We start from the raw sequence: 19,505 nt of genomic DNA, 5'->3' as shown, positions 1-19,505 counted from the left end.
ATAGAAAGAGAGAAGAGAGAAGAGAGAACAGAGAACAGAAAATCCGGGGTCAAAAGAACATCCAAGAGTGGACCACGGCACCGAAAGAAGGCTTCCTTCCCTAGCTATTTATCTACGGGACGGGGATCCGCCATGATCTAATTGTCCCGACTCTTTCTCTGTTTGTCACACGAGCCTTTCCGACGCTATCCTGTAGCCCTTTTTCACCTATCTTCCTTTCTCGCCTTTTCTCTCTCCGCACTCTCTTTTTCTCTCTCCTTGCATTCCGCCCCGCCATCCGGGCCGGAGAGGTGGGGTGAGAGAGAAAGAGGGGTGCGTAGGCTATCCGTGTTTCTCTTTGTCACCGGCCCGCGGACAAGCGAGGACAAGCGCCGAAGGGGGTTGCATTTGACGTCAGGTCTTGGCTGACTTATGACCTAGATTTTGGAGGGTATAGGGTGACATATTTTATTTTTTATTTTTTGGGGAGTTCATAGGGTATGTTTCTTTGGATATATAAGTATGTATATAAAAAGAGAGATACATGGAAGATTATTCTCATGTCGAAGATCGGAAATAGGGTGGAATATAGTATAGTCTTGTGTCAGCCTATCTAGACCGGGATGTATTACTGTGATAGTAAGACCGGCTAATCGCTGCTACGATTAATATTAGTACTTTTTATTGTACTGGGGAAACAGATCGCGTTTGAAGCAGACATTGAAGATAGAAAAGCTAGAAGCTAGAACAGGGGGAGGGGGTGAATCATGACTATACAAAGCAAAGGACTGAACTAGTGAACTAGGGATTGCACTCTAGGCTGGGTTCATTCGAATATACAACCCTACTTGAGTATGTCCTTGGACGCTGACATTTTCTGGGACTTGACTACGGATTTTGAATCAGATTAGATCTGACAGTGCTGAACTTTAAGATAGGCTGTGGATCTATAGCAATGGTCTTAAAAGGGTAGAGATGTATAGTATTTGGTCAAGTAGTTTAGATATTTGCGAGTATGATTCTATATACTCTGCTTGTCAAAATACCAATCTATACTTTCTAAAAACTTGCTATATTAGTAGGGTGGGGGAGGTGGATAAGAAGGATGAGAAGGATGAAGAGAATAAGACAAAGTAACTAACTAATTGATCGCAATGGGATTATTCAGCACAGTAGAAGTATAAAGTAAATGTTCTCAATATTTAACACGAGAAAATAACCGCAAGAATATACTCGTGTGGTATATATGGCCGAGAATATCATATAGCCCTGGAGGGCATGTCTCGCTGACCGTAATAGACTCTGTCAAAAGCAGACATTCATATATGACAGTTTTATGCCTCTCTGTCTTCCACAGGTTGATTCCCCTACTGGTCGATTACCACTGGCCATTACAGCACGATTTACACATTACACGTTTCAACCCGGGAAGCCTGTTTTCCATCAGCTCGGGGCGCCGAGCATTAATCATGGGACGCAGAAAGGTCAATAAACAAGAAAATGCGAGGAAAAAGAAAGACAGAACGAAAGGACAGCAAACAACACCACAGAGACCAGACAACAGAAACCCACCGCACAATGCAAGGTCATTACGGGGTCCTTCAACACGCCAGTCGAGAAGTTCCTCCCAAGTCCAAAAAGACGAGAATAGGAAAATCAAGACAAAGGAGAAGGGCAGAAAAAGAAAAGAAAAAGAATGAAAGAAACACAGGCACGAATGAAAAATGGAAATGAAATGAGAGAACGAGACGACATTTGGGAACTAGTTGCTAGATAGTTGAATTTGGCTAGAAAAAAAGAAGAGAGATCATGTAGTCCGGGAGAGCAACAAAGGAGACGAGAATGAAATACAGAAAAAGGGGGGAAAGAGATGGTATGAAAATAAGAGGCCGGACCGCAGCAAAAGGATCAGCGAGGAGAGAGGCAAAAACGGGATCAGCACAAGATGCAAAAGAGGAAGGGAGGAAAGAAGGGGAAAAGAGACAAGGAGCGTCGTGAAGGAGAAGCGTGGGGGAAGGTAAAAAAAGGAAAGATATGAACCTGATCTATGTAAGTAAAAAAATGCCATGCGAGTCCCAAAAATCGTCCGCTCCCCGTTTTATATAGTTGCGCCACTTCTTGCGGACGGCAGTTTCCTTAATTCCCTCGTCCATCATGTATGTTCGATCATTGGTCACGCTAAATCAAAAGATGAGACAGAAATGGGTGTGGACAAAAAAAAAAAAAAAGAAAAAGGAGAAAAGAGGTGGAAAAGGAAAGGGATCAAAGATGAAAAAAAGGAAACCAACAAATCCCCGGCTGAAACAAATAAACAGGGACACATTCAAGTTCAGGGTGGCTGTTCTGAGTCCACCGGTTCGTTAAATTTCTGCCGTGCCTCTTCCACCCACAACTCCAACCGCAGCTCCCCGGCTTCCACACGTCGTACCGGTACCGTCTTGGCACGACCATTCGATACCCGGGGGGCGGCTGCTGCGGCTCACCATTGCGCAATTTTGACACGGAGAAGGGTGCGGTGCAGGATCGTAGGTGCACCTTGCCCGGCTCGGCCACGATCCAGGTCTGTTCTTCTTTGGTGGTGCCTGCGGGTGGCAGGGCATCCTCGCGTACTTCGATGCACACGGTGAAGCTAAACTCGTCATCCCGTGGCAAGGGGGTTAGGCGGGCACAGGCAGAGGCCAGACGCGCCAGGCAGGCCCGGAATTGGGCCTCAAGGTCGACCGAGGTTGGCGCGGGGCCCCGGTCTGAGACGGGGGCACCTGGCACAGATGAATCTTCATCTCGGTCTTCAAATGTAGTATTCACCTCTCCCGCGGGAGCACGAGGGAAGCCCGACAGATCAAAGGCATATCGCTCCAGAGGCTGATTTGTGCGAAGGGATGAGATGATGATACTGACTGCGGTGATTGTGCCTTTTAAGATCTCTGTCCCGACCGCGATCGATGCATCGTTAATGTAGTCGCACACCTTGGGGTGACGGGATTGTCGGACGGGATAGTTATACGCCCGGACGGGAAGGAAAGTTGCGCGGGGGTAGACGGAGCGCAGAAAGAGTATTTGGTGGACGGACACGGTAAGGAAGCTGGTGAATGAAGCCGCCAGCGCCGACTGGTTGGTGGGCAGCGATCTGGTAGCAGGCACCGGAGCGGAAAAAGTGGTCATGGTGGTGGTACTACTGCTCTCACTGGCAATCGGCATTGCCGTCGACCGATCTAGCGTCGTTTCCACGGGAAGGGTGATTTTGACGGAGTCTCGAAGAATCTGAATGATGTTCCACCCTGAAGCTAATCATCGCTCTGCCTTTCTAAACCATCGGTCAACGCTGAGTGTCTTTTTGCTTTTTTTGGGGGGTGGTGGTGATGTTTTTTTTTTTTAGGTTGTTCGGTTCAAGTTTTTTCCCGATTTCCGGTCAACAACACGGGTCGGAATGAGAAGTGAGGGAAGGGGCTGAGATGGCGAAAATAAGTAGCACCAAGGCAGAGCTTCTTAAAAGAAACCATCCAGCAAATTTAGAGTGGAATGGGCAACCGATGGGTAGGTGATGGGGGAGAGAGGGAGGGGAGGAGGGGGGTTGCAGGAGATCCGAGACGTACGCTTGGGTGGACAAAACGCAAAAGAAGCAAACCTCAAAGCATGAGGGATGGACGAAGTCGAATAAATGAAATCCCGATCCAGATGAAAAAGAGTGATCACTGGATATAAATATCTTTATCTTTTTCTTTTTTTGGTTGTTCAAGATTTGGGGGATTTTTTCCCCAGGTATTTTTTAGGGTGGGAAGACACGAAGAGGGGAAGCGAAGGGAAGGAGGGGCGAGAGACGGAAACCCTTTTGACGGGGGGGCGTCGGTCGGGAAAAGGCAGAAATGGGTCGAGGACAAGGCGAAGATGTCCAGTCGAAGAGTGGACGGTAAGATGGCGATGAATCGATGGAAGATTCACGATGTACCTGAGTCCCTCGCTCGAGGGGAAAAGCAGGAGAAGGCGGACTAAGGTAAGTTGGTAAAAGGTCACGGTAGCCGTCACGTGGTTGCGTCATGGGTTGGGATGCCCTGCAGAACCATGTATATGTGAGATCTTTCTATTTTTCTCTATTCTCTCTTCTCTATTCTCTATTCTCTCTTCTATTTAATAATATTCTCTATTGGTATTAATAGATCTCTATATATAAAAAATACTTTTATCCTCTTTGTTTTTGACAACTCGATATCTCTTCCCGGTGGTATACTCTAAGGGAAAAATCGAAAATATAAATACTCATCAAGAAAAAAAAAGCACTAAAAAAATTACAAAGTTTCCAGGGTACATCCATGGCCACCGCACAGTGTTGCGCCCTTCACTTTTTTTTTCTTCCCCACCGAATTAGTGAGGTGGGATAGACGGCGATCATCGCAGCCAAGCGAAAGTGTACTAACCCACACTATAGCAGAACTACCGGAGGAAAAAGGAATAAAAAGGGGAAAAGAAAAAAAGAAAAAAAAAAAAAAAGAACACCCATGGAAGCACAGTGCCGAACCAGCGGGAAAGAGCCGAGCAGAATTGATATTAATTGATCTTATTCGACCCTGGTACCCTGTTGGGCTGTGGATATTGCAATTCCATAAGGGAATCCCAACTTATCCTTCCTAATATCAATGTTATTTTGAATCTTCTCTGTATTATATACTCTAACATCTTAACATCTATGATCTACGGATCTATGGATCTAAGTTATAATCATTAGTTACTATACGATAGCCAAAATACCCGGAGTATTGTATCAGTGGGGTATCGGGTACCACAACCGTATGTCTTTACCGATGATCTTCCAAGTCTGACGGCAGTGGCGGCAGGACGAGGATGAGATTCTCCCGGGGAGAAATGAGCTTCTGCTCCGATTGAGTTGGCGTTGCAGGGAATTGTTATTTCCCTGACAACTGCACTTGACACACAATCCCTGGGCGATATTTGACGTGCCGATTATCAATCCTTTTCCATCTGTTTCTACTTCAACGCCACCTCCAATGATCTTCACCTGATCCTTTCGATGATCAGTAGAAAGAGAGGGTCATTCTGACGTTCTGAAATCCTCAGGACCCACGATCCTCCCCCGGCTATATTCGCCGGGCTCTGTGGGAATGCGTGAGATTCAATCCCGTCTATTTGTGTTACGTTCTCTCCGCGGCATTTGTCTCAACGCACTGTTCTCTGTAGATGACACCGAGTCGATCTGGTGGAACTTGATCCTTCCGAACAATCACGGCCCAATGAATATTACCTGGGACTCAATCCAGTGTAGCTCTGACCGGCTAAGGATCCCTCCACACAGACACTGACACATACAGGCCATAACGTGTCAGATTACCTGTGTCCCGACGGAGGGAATCCAGCTGACCAGGGACTTGGATCTCCCTTGACTCCTATAGTTAGATCTGTCATACCGAACAAGACCGTAAGATGAGGCTCATTGCACCCGAGTTTCAAAATAAACTATCACGATCCCCGGACGCGATTGGATAAGGCGAAAAGGTGGGATTGTAGTCTAAATCATCAGTCCCGAGTTTTGAATCCCGGTCTGACTGCAGACTGCCGAGAGATGCCATCAGCAAGGAGCCGTCGATATAAAAATTCGTCATTTCTGGGGTCCTGGGTCCTGAATTGCCCTCCCTACGCAGGAAATAGATTTGAGTGCATACCGCTAGTCTCCCTCACAGATGCACTCACTTGGCGCCGATCAAGCTGATCAGCCTGGTTGCGCCCTTGAAAGAATAAGATACCTGAGGCAGACATGAACCGGCAACTCCTCGAAGAGATCTGAGTAGTGTTATTGTGTCCAGGAAGGGTGTATTGCAAGGAATACAAGCACCAAGAAGAGTCTTGAAGGGAAAAAGAAAAATAAACACGGCGGTGGGGACGTAAATTGAATTGACCGCCTTAGCCCCTCCTCTCCACGCGCGACTCTCCTTATCTGCCGCGTCTCAACTTTGGCCGCGAGCCACTTGCTCCTTTGGTTTATTCTTAATCAATTCCCTTTTCTCCTGTGATCAATTGATCAATTGATTCCTCCATTCATCATGGAGCAAGAGCTCCTGTCGCTCTTGGCAGACACCCAGTCGCCCCGCGCCGATACTAGAAAAGCCGCGGAGCTTCAACTAGGACAGCTCTATTCCAACGAGTCCTTCCCTGTCTCCCTCACAGCCATTGCCTCCCATGAATCTGTACCCGTGAATCTCCGCCAGTCCGCCCTGTCAGTGCTGCGTACTTTTATCGGTGCCGCCTGGTCCCCCATTCTCGATGATTTCAAGGGCCAAATCCTCGTCGCCGACGCGAACAAGGCACACATCCGTTGCGCATTGCTTGAACTCGCAACCACCGCCGAGACCCCCGAGCGCAAGGTGAAAGCCTCGGCTAGTTACGCTGTGAGCAAAGTCGCCAGTGCTGACTTTCCCGATGACTGGCCCGAGCTGCTCCCCTCACTCCTACACATCATCAATGATGCTGGCAGCAGTGATGGCGCATTGCACGGCGCGCTCAAGGTTCTTTTGGACCTCGTTGATACCGGATTCAGCGAGGAGCAGTTCTTCAACATCGCTCGTGACCTCGTCTCGTCCCTCTTCACTGTGGCCACGTCCGAGACCCGACGACCGATCCTGCGGGCTTTGGCCGTCACCGTCTTCCGATCCTGTTTTGATACACTGGAAATGGTTCTGGAAGAACACAAGGTTGCCATCAAGCAATTCATGGATGAGGTGCTGAGTGGATGGTCGCCGTTCTTTGACGCGACCTTGAAGGCGCCTCTGCCCCAAACCCCCGGCGAGGAAGAAGCAAATAAGGAAGGCGAGATTGCATCACAGTGGCGTGGAATCATTGGCTTGAAAATCCAAATTGTCAAGGTACGGCCCAAGTCATCCTTCTATGAGATCTTTACTCACGCAATCTTGTCGCCGATAGACCCTGATGAAAATTCGCATGGTATTCCCCGCCCTTCTCACAGCCCAGAGCCCGCTCTTCTTTTCGACTGTTTGGGCAGAGCTTACCAACGCGTTGCCCATTTATCAAAACTTCTACATTGAGGATGAGAGGCAGGGTCGCTTGGAAGATACGGACGGACTGCCATACTCTCTTGATTTCTTGGTTCTCGAGGAGTTGGATCTCATCCAAACACTGATCAAGGCACCTCCCGTGAAAGCGGAGTTGCAGCAGCAACTTCAAAATGCCGGCGCGGCTGCAAGCTCATCCAGCTGGCTCCCGGAGATCATGAAGCTCGCCAGTTCTTACGCGCAAATCACCACAGAAGAGGAGGGCCTGTGGGAGATGGACGTGAATCTCTTCTTATCAGAGGAGACCTCGGTCACGGCCAATTACACCCCTCGGGCATGCAGCGGGGATCTGGTCACCAAAACCGGCGAGTGGTTGAAGAACACTGCAGTTGAAGGGCTGCTGGCTTACATGAACACCCTTTTCGCTGATTCTTCCTCTTCGTACGTCATGAATATCTGCCCAGTGGTTGCCAATAACCTCAACTAATGATCTAATTTACATAGATGGAAACTTCGCGAGGGGGCTCTGTACGTTCTGAGCACATTGCTTCGAGACTTGGGCGAAGTGTCTCAGCAGATCTCTCCCGAGCTCGCCAGTCACTTCAACCAATTCGTGCATTTTGCGACCCAGCAGGAACAGGAGCTCTTGCGCGCACGAGGCTACCTCGTGGCTGGGGCTTTGGCTCAGGTGGCGGGTGATGACTTCCAGCAAACGACATCTTCTTACTTGGAAGCTACTCTGAAGGCCATTGCCGAGGATCCTGCCGAGGTGGTCAAGGTGGCCTGTATTCGGGTTTTGCAGGACCTGGTTCCTTCTTTACCAACTTCTGTGTCCCGTCCCTTCCAGGTGCCCGTCATCTCAGCCATTTCAGAATTCGTCTCTGCGCATGACCTGCGCGAACAGTCTGATTGTGATGATCTTAAGGTCACATTGGCGGAAACACTTCGAGACACTATCATGGCGGAGCCGACAGTGGTTCTCTCGTCCATTGCTATCGACGTGCTCTTCAGTATCGCTAGCAGCGGAGCCGAGAACTTCCAGCTAACCATGACCGTCACTGAGGCCTTTGAGGACATCGTGGAGCAGATCTCTGATGGTAGCCCTGACGCGTACATGCGGCTTTGTGAGAAAGTACTGCCCTCGCTGATGGGCGCAATGGACGTGGGCAACCTCACTCAAGAGAACGCTTTGACCAACTTTGCTGCTGATCTTCTCCGAGCTCTGGCCGAGCGAAGTTCCGAGCCGATGCCTGCCGGGTTTGTTGAGACGGTGATGCCCAAGGTAAACCGGCTACTGCTCAACTCGACCGAGGCTGAGCTGATCCGACCCGCAACGGAAGCTGTGCGTCACATGCTCTCGCATGACTTTGCCCAGTTTGCGGCGTGGCGGGATCCGCAGTCCGGGAAAGAGGCGCTCGAGGTCGTGCTGGTAATCATCGACCGTCTGCTGGGGCCGGCCGTGGATGACAATGCTGCGACCGAAGTCGGGCAGCTGGCGGCAGAGTTGGTGGAGCGGGCCGGCTCAGAGCGCCTGGGACCTTACCTGCCGCAGCTTCTGCAGGCAGTGGCTCAGCGGTTGGCGACGGCACAACAAGCCCAATTCATCCAGAGCCTCATCTTGGTCTTTGCACGGCTCACGCTGATTAGCGCGCGCGAAGTCGTCGACTTCTTAGCTCAAGTGAACCTGGGTGGACAAAGCGGACTCACGGTGGTGCTGAGCAAGTGGCTGGAGAACTCGGTCAACTTTGCGGGCTACGACGAGATCAAGCAGAACATCTTCGCGCTGGCTAGGCTGTACGAGTTGGCCGACCCCCGGCTGGCCGAGGTGCCAGTCAAAGGCGACCTCATCATCCAGGACACGGGTCGCATCAAGACACGGTCGCAAGCACGCTCTAATCCGGACCGCTACACGACGGTGCCGGCGCCCCTGAAGATCGTCAAGGTGCTCGTCGAGGAACTGGCTGCGGCTTCGGGCAGCAAGGAGATCGACGCGGCCACGGCGGCGGCCCTGGACGATGCCGGTAGCGACGATGGCGATGACGACTGGGAGGATGTGCCGGGCCAGACGCTGGATTTGGGCCTTGGCGTCACCAAACAGGCGCTGATGAGCTTCGGCGAGGGCGGGTCTGAGGGTGTGTTTGGAGTGCGGCGACGGGATGACGGAACCCAGGCCTTCCTTGCCGACTTCTTCCGCCAGGTGTCCACACGGCCGGGATTCGAGGAGCTGTTTGCCGCGCTGACTGCAGACGAGCAGGCCAAGCTCCAGAGCTTGGGGTGAGGCGCGAGTGGGACAAGCTAGGCTTGTTGCTATGAGTATCCCAACAATATGAGAGACTACCCTAAAATGAGCATCTCTTTTTGAGTGAATTTTCTTGCAAGCCACATTATGGACTGGTTCAGTATATCCCGTCCATCCTTTAGGCCACAAAAATCCTAGAAAGGAACCACAGATCCTCCGTCTTGATATGTATATTTGCCTGCATTATTCTGGATTAGTCCACGGAACAAGAAATCAAATAAAATAATTTATAGTGTGGGTTTGTTTACTTTATAATAACAATCACAAGAAAAATAAATAAATAAACAGGTAATAGGAGGAAAACTGCTTCTTCCGTGAATCAGGTTAAAGATCCGAGGATCCAAGTTCCAATACGCTCTGAGTAATCCAACCTTCGCCCGTGTGGTCTAGTGGTATGATTCTCGCTTGTGAGTTCACCCGTGAATCTGTTACACTGTAATAATACCAATACTAACCTTCTGTCAGTGGGTACAACTAATATCTAAATTGCGAGAGGCCCCGCGTTCGAATCGCGGCACGGGCCTTGACCCTTCTTTTTTTATTTTTATTTTTTTTTATCATTTCTATTCTATTTCTATTCTGATGTATTGGGGCAATCGACTATATCCGTGGATTCACAGATTCGGATCCCGCTAGCCTGGGCAGGTTGTTTAGAGAGGAATAAAGTGCATAGTTGCGGCAATTCGAAGTATTGCTTGTTTTGTGGCGGGGCCGATGAGGTCGCAGTATCACGCTCACCACACTTGCTTTAACATCGACAGAAAGCCAACCGAAGCTTGAGACAAACCGCTGCCTCACCCTCGTCGCCACAAGCAAGAATTCACCCCTCATTCAATTCTCTACCTGGTAATTGCGCTATTGATGCATCTACAATCCAATCTCCAAATACCAGTGTAACTGACAGTGCTTCGCCCTTTCTAGCATGCATATCTGGCAATGTCTGCTTCATTGGAGAAGCCAAGCTCTCTGGCTACTCGTCTTCGGGCGATTAGGTTTTGCGGTCATGGAAAAGGTTTCTATGCTTCTGCTTCACACAGCTGCTAGCTCCGATTCACCGAAATCCTCGGCGTCCTGTGTGATTGAGTTCAACACACCTGCCATTCAAAATCTCAAGAAGCAACAGCGTTCCTCCCAAAAAAATGATCCGCCGTGTCCTCGAAGAACTGGTGACACTGATTCGGTATCACAACCCCGATATTCCGGGAACGGCATACATCATCAATCCTCGTGAAGAATACCTCGGATCTCTTGATATCGATGACGCTCTCCCGAGAAACACAGTACTCTTGAACAACCCAGAGGACCTTGTTCGATACCTCGGCTCTCAACTTCCACCTCGATAGGCGATACTGGGGAATCTTTTGCCAAATCGGATTTCCTTCATAATCACCGCTTTGCGAAGGAACCAGAAGGGAACAGCGGTCTCGAGATGTCAGAGATCAGCACAGCAGCAAGTACTGAGATAGAGGAGAAGTTTATTCCGCCTTTTTATGTGGAGTATAGCGTGATGAAAAGGGTATTCGCGGTTGCGTGGAACTAACCCAGGGGAAAAGTCCACCACTTCTTGGAGTTCATAGCGGGGCAGAAATGCATTACGCTATTTTATTTGGAATGGGGTCTTTGACGACACTATAAAGAAAGCGAATACAGTAATCCATAGGTACTTTGTTCACGACATGAAGTTGTAGTGGTCATTTACCAGCGCGTATCAATGTCTGACTGGTAGCATCTATAGATACTAACAATGATTGGCAATCTAAAATAATGCACTTCGAACAGAATAAGAGTTATGTTAGTAGTAACTGGTGTTCGGGGGGAGCCCCTCCTTTTGGTCCTGCTCCTAATTGCGATACCAGGACCAAGCATGAGCGGGGATGAGACAAAAGATAAACCCACCAGTTTTCTTCCAAAGCTTCGAAGAATCTCCATCTCAGTTGAGCAGCACTGAAGATCTTGAAATCCCGTCTGGCTGTCCAACAGTTCCTTGGAGGAAAAGTAGTTGCGCCATCAAAGTCAATCAAAACCACTCTTTCTGGGTTCCCAGGTACAATAAGGATATTGCGAGAATATATGTCATTGTGAAGAACCAATGCATCGTGGACACGGGCTAATGCATCAATAGCTACGGAGAAACGCTCTGGCGAATAGTTGACGCAGTTGAGCAGCTCGGGATCGACCAAATATTCTAGAAAAATGCCGCTAGGATAAAATTTGTCTTGAGGACACTCTTCAGCCATGGCTGGTGATGTGATGGATCGAGTCGGTCAATAGAACCATAGTATTTTGGGACCAGGCCGCTGTCACATACCCCGAACCTATCAAGATTCCTGTAGGCGGTGGTTTCGTTTCGAAAGCGGTTCATATTGCAGCCATCCTCGGTGTAGCCCGGGTCGCCATTGTCATGAAACTAATCTATTGGCCGTTTCCCTGATGACGGGTCAAGTTACCCTATCTGTTTGCTTACCACTTTAAAGCATAGCGGTCGATTGCGATCTCGATCTCAAAGATTGACGATGCCTCTGAGCGCCGGACTTCTCTTTGAAAGAGTATAGAAGCTGGATCTGGGTTGAGAAATGGCGTCGTCGTAGTTCTGTAGCTCGAAGAGAAAATATTTAGGAACGGAGCGTTACTAGAGTTGCGGGATTCAAATCAACACATCGGACTCTCAGGTCGGGTCAATTATTCTGCGATTCCAAATCAAAGGGGATAGTTTATTAAAAGCCTTCAATTCAAAAGGTGGAGGTGGATTTAATTTCTTTCGTTAAAACCCTGGTTTATCTTCAGCATTAATATGCAACATATCACCTGTAATGCCTCAATAGGAACAGTCACAAATTTTTAAAACAGAGCGTTGGTTCAACGATAACGTATGCTTTATATGGGGGTTCCCCCTTCCTTGGACATTTTCCTCCTATCATAATATAGCAATTTTTAAGCTCTCGATTAACTAGTCCCTTTCTTCGCCATATAAAATATAGGCCCAGGTATCTACTAGAAGGTAGATATGTAGAATTTCCATTATTAAACGTAGATCTTATCTATTAAATTAATAAACATCTCATCTATAGGTATTTGCCGCTTAACTAGAAGTCGACAATCGTATTCATACATATATACTTTAGCCACGTCATTTAACATACTGAAGCGCTTGACTAACCAGTCTTACACGATGGAATTAGGCTGGCGCTTATTCAACCCTTCTGTCTAAATTCCCTATACGCAGATAGGCTGTGCTCAATACGCTGGAGCTCTTTATAGACAAACAAAAGCGTTGTACTAATACCTGGCGACTTACACTTAACCGCCCTCCTGTCTCCTTGCTACCCAACTTCGTTCCCTGTTGCTATTTTTGGTGCGGTAGATATGAGAGGTGCTCTTATACAAACGATTGTACCAGCACCTGGCGGCTTGCACTCAACCACCATCCTGCGTCCTTGTTACCAAATTTACCGAAGTTCCCTGTTTCTATTTTCGGCGTGGTGGATTGTTGTCTACATCACTCGGTTGCCGCATCCATTACCCTAAGGTTAGCAATTGCCCCGGGCCAGTTGTGGGGGTGCTGGAATTTGTGGGGCCGCTTATGCTGTACCCCTGATCCGTACCTTTTGGCCCCTTTTAGCTCATGGATATCAGCCTCTAGCAACTAACCTACCCTATAAGGCTTAGGTTATCCGTTGGGGTAGGGGCTTTTTGCAGCAGATATGCAAAAGTCGCTACTTGACCTAGCCCAAGAGCGTAAAGATTTGCTAGTCGAGATCGCGTCCTAGAACAATTTCGTTTCTTAAGCTAGTGATTAGCCCTGGGGGCTATACACTGTCACTTGAAATTTCGCGGATATATAAAGGACCTTATAGTTCCCCTTGATTGAATTGTCCATTTTCATTATCTCTCCTTATTCCACTTCCAGTCTCTTCGTTTGAACCAATCTCACAATGCGTGGCCTTACTCTCTTCCTTGCTCTAATTCCCTCGCTAGCAGTGGCCGACTGGACAATCACTTGGTACAGCGACGAGGGCTGCAAGAATGGTATTGGTCATATTGCACAGAAGGATGGCACTAAGGACGGTGGATCATTCGACTCCGGAGTCGGGTCCTTTATTGCTGAATGGGACGACGGAGCCGATATCTTCGTGGTCTCAGCGGATGGTGGGCAAGCCGGTGGTCTTCCAAGCCATGACATGTCTGGAAAATGCAAGAAAAAGGGTGACATTTCAGGATGGGGATTTGAACCCAAATAGAGGTAAGCCTGTTTCTCACCCAACACACCCGAAGGCAAGGCCGTGTCTTATTTTATTTTGTTTTCCCTTATAGCTGTCTTATTTGACCTGAGGCGTCCTGTGATACAGCTGTCCCCGATCTGATGAATTTCCGGGCTGGTCTATACTGCAAGGACCCAAGCAGGACTGGGGGCCAAACTACTGCCGCTTGCACCGTTTATCTGTTGGATAGTATTTGGTTCTTTCCTCTTACTTTCTATGACTTCGGGTTTGAGGGATCCATTAAGGGAACGTTTTTGCCATGACTGGTAATACGTCTTTTGGCAATCGTATGGTCTTATGATGGAAAGCCTTGATGTCATATAATCTTGTTGTCTTGAAGAATTTGAAGTCTGCAATCTAACTTCCCTTCTCCAAGACCCAGTTGGCATATGTAAAGCTCGTTGTAACAAGTATTCAATGAAATCTTCTATTAAGCGTCTAGCAATGGGTGCTTAACCCGAGTATCGGGTTTTAGTATCTCAATAACCGGGTTATAACGAGGGGGCCGAAAATGCCAAGAGGGGTCGGCCTCCTTCAGCTGGCTTAGTCTATTAATAACGAAAGGAATCCTGAGGTCGGCTCGGAGAGTGCCAACTATCCGGATCGAGGCCAAATTCCAGTTGGATTTGAAGCTCATCCCAACCGCCAATCACAGAATGAAGGGAGCTGCTTACAATCTCTATTCATGATTACGCAGCTCCGTACATTTCGGCCGCACTAGCTTCCACAGGAAGAATATCAGGGGCCGTTAAATGCCAGATACATCAGTCGCTATTTAATCTTCCGGTCGCGTCGATCTTCCCAGACTTCAACGGATTCAAGATGGGACTGGGCCTACAATTCATATCGGCGCTCAAGCTGACGCTAGGCTTGTATATCGTTTACAAGCTGTTCGGCTTCGTCCGGTTTTATATCTATGCGCGACGGGCCGGGTTCCCCGTTTACACATCGCCATGGCTCTCCAAGAGTATTCCGTTCTTGGTTCTGGCCCCAGTTCTACAGCCACTTTTAAAGCACATCTTCCCTGAATGGGTGTACGACCGTTTCGACATTCTCGTCCATGGGTGGGAATTCCGTGGCGGGCAAAGGTATCATCATCGGCTGGGCGATGTGTTCATCTCTCGATGGTGGCAAAGGGGTTTATCGTGGCATCTCTGGTCCCAGCAAGGGTTCTCAGGCTACCTATAATGCCGCGCGCACTGCAGATGCTGGGATATCAATTGCAGAAAATCCCCGAGTACACCCATTCGGTGCTCGAAGAGGAGAGAAAAGTCATGGAGAGCGGGTCCGGCGCTCGCAACAATTTCCTAAGCTTGTTGCTGCGCCTGTCGGATGAAGAGAAACGTCGCCAGAGTGGTTTCTCGCTGTCGGACGAAGAGCTCAGCGGCAATCTCTTCGTCTTTACAACCGCGGGCTTTGAAACGGTTTCCAACACAATGGGGTATGCGGTCACAATGCTTGCTGCACATCCGGAATATCAAGCCTGGATTCGTGAAGAGTTGCAAGATCTCGACATGGACTCAACGACATGGGCTTATGATGATGTGTTCCCAAAATGCAAGAGAACCTTAGCTGTCATGGTAATTACTCCTCATTGCCCACAAGGCAGCTTGTGTGTGAAGGTTAACTTAAACAAACCATGAACTATAGTTAGAAACATTACGTCTTTTCTCACCAGTCCATCACATCATGCGGTCTACTCGCGAGCCGCAACAACTACTTAGTGACCGAGGAACCCATCTTCTCCTCCCTCCTATGGACCTTTTCGTGGGCGTGACAATTATTCACAAGGACCCCCGATACTGGGGTCCGGATCCCGAGGTTTTCCGGCCATCTCGATGGATTGATGCCACGGGCCAAATAATCACCCCGGCCACGGGGACCTTTAGGCCATGGTCCGGCGGCCCGAGGGTTTTGCCCTGGCCTCAAGATGTCCGAGGTGAAGTTTGTCGCTACCATAGCCACTCTATTCCGGTCTGCAAAGTGTGAACCTATTCCCACTGCAGGTCTGCATCGACGAGAGGATTTGCAGCAGCGGCTGAAGGATTTGGCGCAGAGCTCGGTAAGTAAATTGGCTCTGCAATTGCGAGATTCCACGGAAGTGCAAATTCAATGGGTTCAAGATTGATGGGAGGCGTTCTGAGTGCTGAACAGCAGTGCATTTGACTAGATTCTATACGTGACACTTCCCTTAATTATACAAAAATGTCATATAGTACAAAATCGGATTTTTAAAACTAACATTATAACCCCCCCAGAACCAGTCAGCATCCAGAGCATCCTTTCTCTCTCTCTCAACGAAATCACACTCTGTATACCGGTCACACAACACCCAAACTCCGGCCCTCAGCTCCGCAGAAGACACGTGTCCGCGATTCAAACGGATATCCTAACTATCACTCGGGCTCGTGGTGACTCTGGGGATTAAATTGTCCTCACAGAAGAAGACCTGATCCAATATGGGAGACTGCACTGGATTCCAGGAAATGGTTATCTGGTGGTGGCGCATTCTACTCCCGCTCCTCTTTTCCTCTATTTCATTACTTTCTTCTTGCTGATGTCTTACTATGAAGTGTTTACTATGACTTGAGCTGTATATTCTAAATATGCTTAGTCGAAAATTAACTTTTCTAATCTCTTTTTTGATCCTTTTTTGATCTCTTTCTTCTCTTTCTTCTTATCTTGTTTACAACCCCTATTTCCTTTCTATCTTTCCTTGATTATCTCTATCATTTTTAAGGGGATGGGTAGCTTAGAGAAGGAGAGGAGAGGGCTGTATCTAGCGAGTATTTACTTTTCTAAAAGAACCCTATCTTGTTTTCTATCGCTGCAAGTCATACAGCTTTCTGGTATAAACGCCCCATGTCCTTAGAATCTCATATTATAAACAAAAATCAAGAAAGTACAGATCGCATTTCGCCGTGAAACGTCATCACAGACGATCGTCGCTCGCCAAGGATAAGCCAAGATAGAGGCTGACGCCCATTCAGCCCTCTTTTTCTTTTCTTTTTCTTATCATCTTTTGTTGTCCCTCATTACCCCTCGAGACTGTTTTCCTTCCCCGTCCCTCTATACATCGACCGTTTCATCATGTCCCTCCGCGCGGGCTCCCCCGCTGTGCTGGTGTGCCTGGTGTTGTTGTTGCTCCCCCAGGTTCACGCCTTTGGTGCGGGTAGTATGTTCAGCGGACTCTTTTGCTTCCCGAATCCCCGCTGATCAGCCCTAGACATCGCCTCGATTTCTGCGATCGAGGGCAAGAACTGGCGCCACGGCGACATCGAAGATGTGCTCAGGACGCTCGCCTTTATCTCCGGCCACAAATGGACCTCGACGATGATCAAGCGGGTCTACTTTGGGAATTGGCTGCGCGACTAGTGAGTCTGCATGGTGGAATACTAAAACAACCCCCAAAAAACTGACTGTGTGTCAGCTCCCAGGCTATGGATGTCGGCACCCTGAAGAATCTCCAGGCTGACACCATCCGTATCCTGGTGTGGGTCCTCTCGTTCCTGAGCTTCGGTTACGCGACGGCCGAATTCGAAGTCACTTTGGACCGGCTGGGTGTCTATCGCCCCGAAGAACATATTGAGTATGTCCCTGAAAAGGCAATCCGCAGATCTCCAGTATACTGACTCGTCTTCTACGTAGCAACCCCAAGGATTACGCCGACAACGAAGATGCGCGCCAGTATGATAAGCGACTCCGCCCGCCTGTGCGCACTGTCGAGTTGGAAATCGACCCGGACACCGGCATGAAGAACTACATTGCCAACGAGCGGGGCGACTGGGACACCAGTGCCGCCTATGTCAAATACAGTCTGGGTCGTAGCATCCACTATGGGCGTTTGTACACGAGTGGGGGACATGGACAGCGGAAAGGCAACGAGGAGGACCTGTGCGAAGCGCTGCGATGCCTGGGCCAGGGACTGCACACGCTGGAGGATTTCGCGGCGCACACCAATTACTGTGAACTGGTTCTGCGCGAGATGGGGTTCATGAATGTCTTCCCGCACACCGGCACGGCGACCCAGTGCAATATCCGCGGGCACCACGTCTTCCCGCTGGTGACGGGCACCTTTGGAATGGTCGATTTCTTCCACTCCGTTCTGGGAGAGGCCACCGATCACTTCACCCAGTCCGAGGTCAACGAAATGGATGTCGCACTTGGGGACGCCCAGATGAGTTCCCAGTCAAACAACTCCCTCAACGCGCTCACGGGTCTCCTGGGCAAGGTCCCCGGGACTAAGGAGCTGGTGTCGGAGGCGGAAAGTCTGAAGCGCTCGTCCGAGGCGCAAGAGACGAGCAACCGCAGCCGGGGCTCACACACCGGCTACGTTCAAGCCGGCGGTTCTCGCGGTATCGACGACCACGAAGGAACCCGCGCCTCTGGACCCAACCAGTCTTCTGGTGGTCTTGGCACTGGCCTGCAAGGCATGCCCGACTTCAACCCGCAGGAGACAGTAGCCAAGATCTACCCGATCCTGGCCTTCCGCGACAAAGTGGTGCGGAAGCTGAACTCGATCATCGAGAAGATCCCCGGGCTGGAAGCCGTGATGGAGAAGATCTCCGAGACGCTCACGGTGTTCATCATGTCGCTTCTGGCGCCTTTTATCCGACCGCTTATCAACGCAGCGTCCAAGTCGCTGCAGACCGGGTCGTCCGGTGTGATCGACGCCTCGGGCAAGCACCAGTACGAGCCGTGGACCGACCCGACCTGCACCGACCCCACGCATTCGCTGCTCTCCAAGGACCACTTTGCCAACATTCTCAACGAGCCCGCGGGCCAGGTTGCCTCCGCCATCGTGCGCTATGCCGCGCCCCGTGTTCTGTACGCCTGGCAGCACCCCAATGTCCCCGAGCACGAGGTGCTGGAGGATTGCATGCGCATCTTCCACCACCCTGCCCTGCGCGATATGCGCAACGAGGCTCACCGCACCATGTTTGAGGCTGTTGAGTCCTGGGTGCACGCCCGCTCCGACCGCGGCGCCGCCTTGAACGACATCCTCAGCGCTGAAGGCGTCAGGTCTGGCCGGAACACCGGTGGTGTCCCCCACTCGCATGGCGGTGGCCACGGCGGATTCCCCGCTATGGGTGGTGGCGCCCATGGTGCTGCGCACGGCCAGGGCCATGGTCACGGTAATGCGGGCCATCAGTCTTTCTTCCCCTCGTCGCAGCAGCACCAACAACCGTCGCACCAGGGCTCGTTGGGTCTTCCTTGGGATAAGCTTTCTAGCCTGCCAATCCCGGGCATGTCGAACCTGAATAAGCTGGAGAGCACTATCTCCAACTTCATTCCAGGTGGGCTGTCGCATGGGCTGTCGAGAAGTGTAGAGGGCGAGCCTGGAAGCAGTGGCACTCACCAGCAAGAGGATTACAACGCATCGTCTTATTCTCATCCATCAGGCGAGCACCAGCACCAGCAGCACCAGCAGTACCGACAATACCAACAGCCCTCGCAGTACTACCCTAACCAGCACCAAGGACATGGACATGGTGGGCATGGATACTGAAGAACGATTTTGCCCATGTCCACTGCATGTAAATGTTTATGAGGTCACGAAGTTGCTTAGAAAACCAAGAAGATTAACTAGAGAGGTAGTGTCAATACCGAGAATCGAGTTGTTTAGTCCATGCATCTGCTAGACATGAATGTTATGATTTCGCGGGGCATACCTCCGCTTGGGACTCCACCAGTCGGTACCCCGATGCCTCCGACGCCATTGTGAACGTCGCATTGGATCTACAGTAGCATCGTCCTGAGGTGAATGTCACCATTGACAGAATGTGTCAACAGTGGCATTGCGCGTGGTATCAGTTGGGATGATCTCATGTCATCGCCTGAGAACCCCGCAGTGTCATCTCCAGATTTTGAATTCCCGATTCTTGACACTCACACATACTCTCTTTCTTTCCCCCACTCTTTTTATCCTCTTCTCTTAATCTACTTTTCTCT

At 49.8% G+C, this 19,505-nt stretch overlaps 6 protein-coding genes across 6 annotated transcripts; 5 read left to right on the top strand and 1 right to left on the bottom strand.

Moving 5' to 3' along the window:
• Positions 1–2,308: 2,308 nt before the first annotated feature.
• NUU61_004286 (putative mitotic spindle checkpoint protein (Mad2B)) lies at positions 2,309–3,141 on the bottom strand (the record flags this gene model as incomplete). The annotated part of the gene is given in 2 exon segments (XM_056654868.1): positions 2,309–2,451; positions 2,463–3,141. The coding sequence occupies 2 exon segments, from the start codon at positions 3,139–3,141 to the stop codon at positions 2,309–2,311; spliced, it is 822 nt and encodes a 273-aa protein (XP_056512895.1).
• Positions 3,142–6,029: 2,888 nt separating this feature from the next.
• Positions 6,030–9,273, top strand: NUU61_004285 (uncharacterized protein; the record flags this gene model as incomplete). The annotated part of the gene is made up of 3 exons (XM_056654867.1): positions 6,030–6,848; positions 6,907–7,436; positions 7,500–9,273. 3 exons carry the CDS (start codon positions 6,030–6,032, stop codon positions 9,271–9,273), a joined length of 3,123 nt encoding a protein of 1,040 aa, XP_056512894.1.
• Positions 9,274–10,433: 1,160 nt separating this feature from the next.
• NUU61_004284 (uncharacterized protein) lies at positions 10,434–10,637 on the top strand (the record flags this gene model as incomplete). Its single annotated transcript, XM_056654866.1, has 1 exon — positions 10,434–10,637. One exon carries the CDS (start codon positions 10,434–10,436, stop codon positions 10,635–10,637), a length of 204 nt encoding a protein of 67 aa, XP_056512893.1.
• A 2,589-nt stretch (positions 10,638–13,226) lies between these two features.
• On the top strand, positions 13,227–13,532 carry NUU61_004283 (uncharacterized protein; the record flags this gene model as incomplete). Its single annotated transcript, XM_056654865.1, has 1 exon — positions 13,227–13,532. One exon carries the CDS (start codon positions 13,227–13,229, stop codon positions 13,530–13,532), a length of 306 nt encoding a protein of 101 aa, XP_056512892.1.
• An 843-nt stretch (positions 13,533–14,375) lies between these two features.
• On the top strand, positions 14,376–15,542 carry NUU61_004282 (uncharacterized protein; the record flags this gene model as incomplete). The annotated part of the gene is made up of 3 exons (XM_056654864.1): positions 14,376–14,641; positions 14,731–15,133; positions 15,204–15,542. 3 exons carry the CDS (start codon positions 14,376–14,378, stop codon positions 15,540–15,542), a joined length of 1,008 nt encoding a protein of 335 aa, XP_056512891.1.
• A 1,101-nt stretch (positions 15,543–16,643) lies between these two features.
• On the top strand, positions 16,644–19,062 carry NUU61_004281 (Het-C domain-containing protein; the record flags this gene model as incomplete). The annotated part of the gene is made up of 4 exons (XM_056654863.1): positions 16,644–16,728; positions 16,780–16,927; positions 16,984–17,142; positions 17,202–19,062. The coding sequence occupies 4 exons, from the start codon at positions 16,644–16,646 to the stop codon at positions 19,060–19,062; spliced, it is 2,253 nt and encodes a 750-aa protein (XP_056512890.1).
• Between the last annotated feature and the right edge of the window lie 443 nt (positions 19,063–19,505).

This window comes from Penicillium alfredii, assembly GCF_028826965.1.
Source record: "Penicillium alfredii strain IBT 34128 chromosome Unknown utg000005l_segment0_segment0, whole genome shotgun sequence".
Lineage (NCBI taxonomy): Eukaryota > Fungi > Ascomycota > Eurotiomycetes > Eurotiales > Aspergillaceae > Penicillium > Penicillium alfredii.
This window is presented reverse-complemented; position numbering and strand designations above follow the sequence as displayed.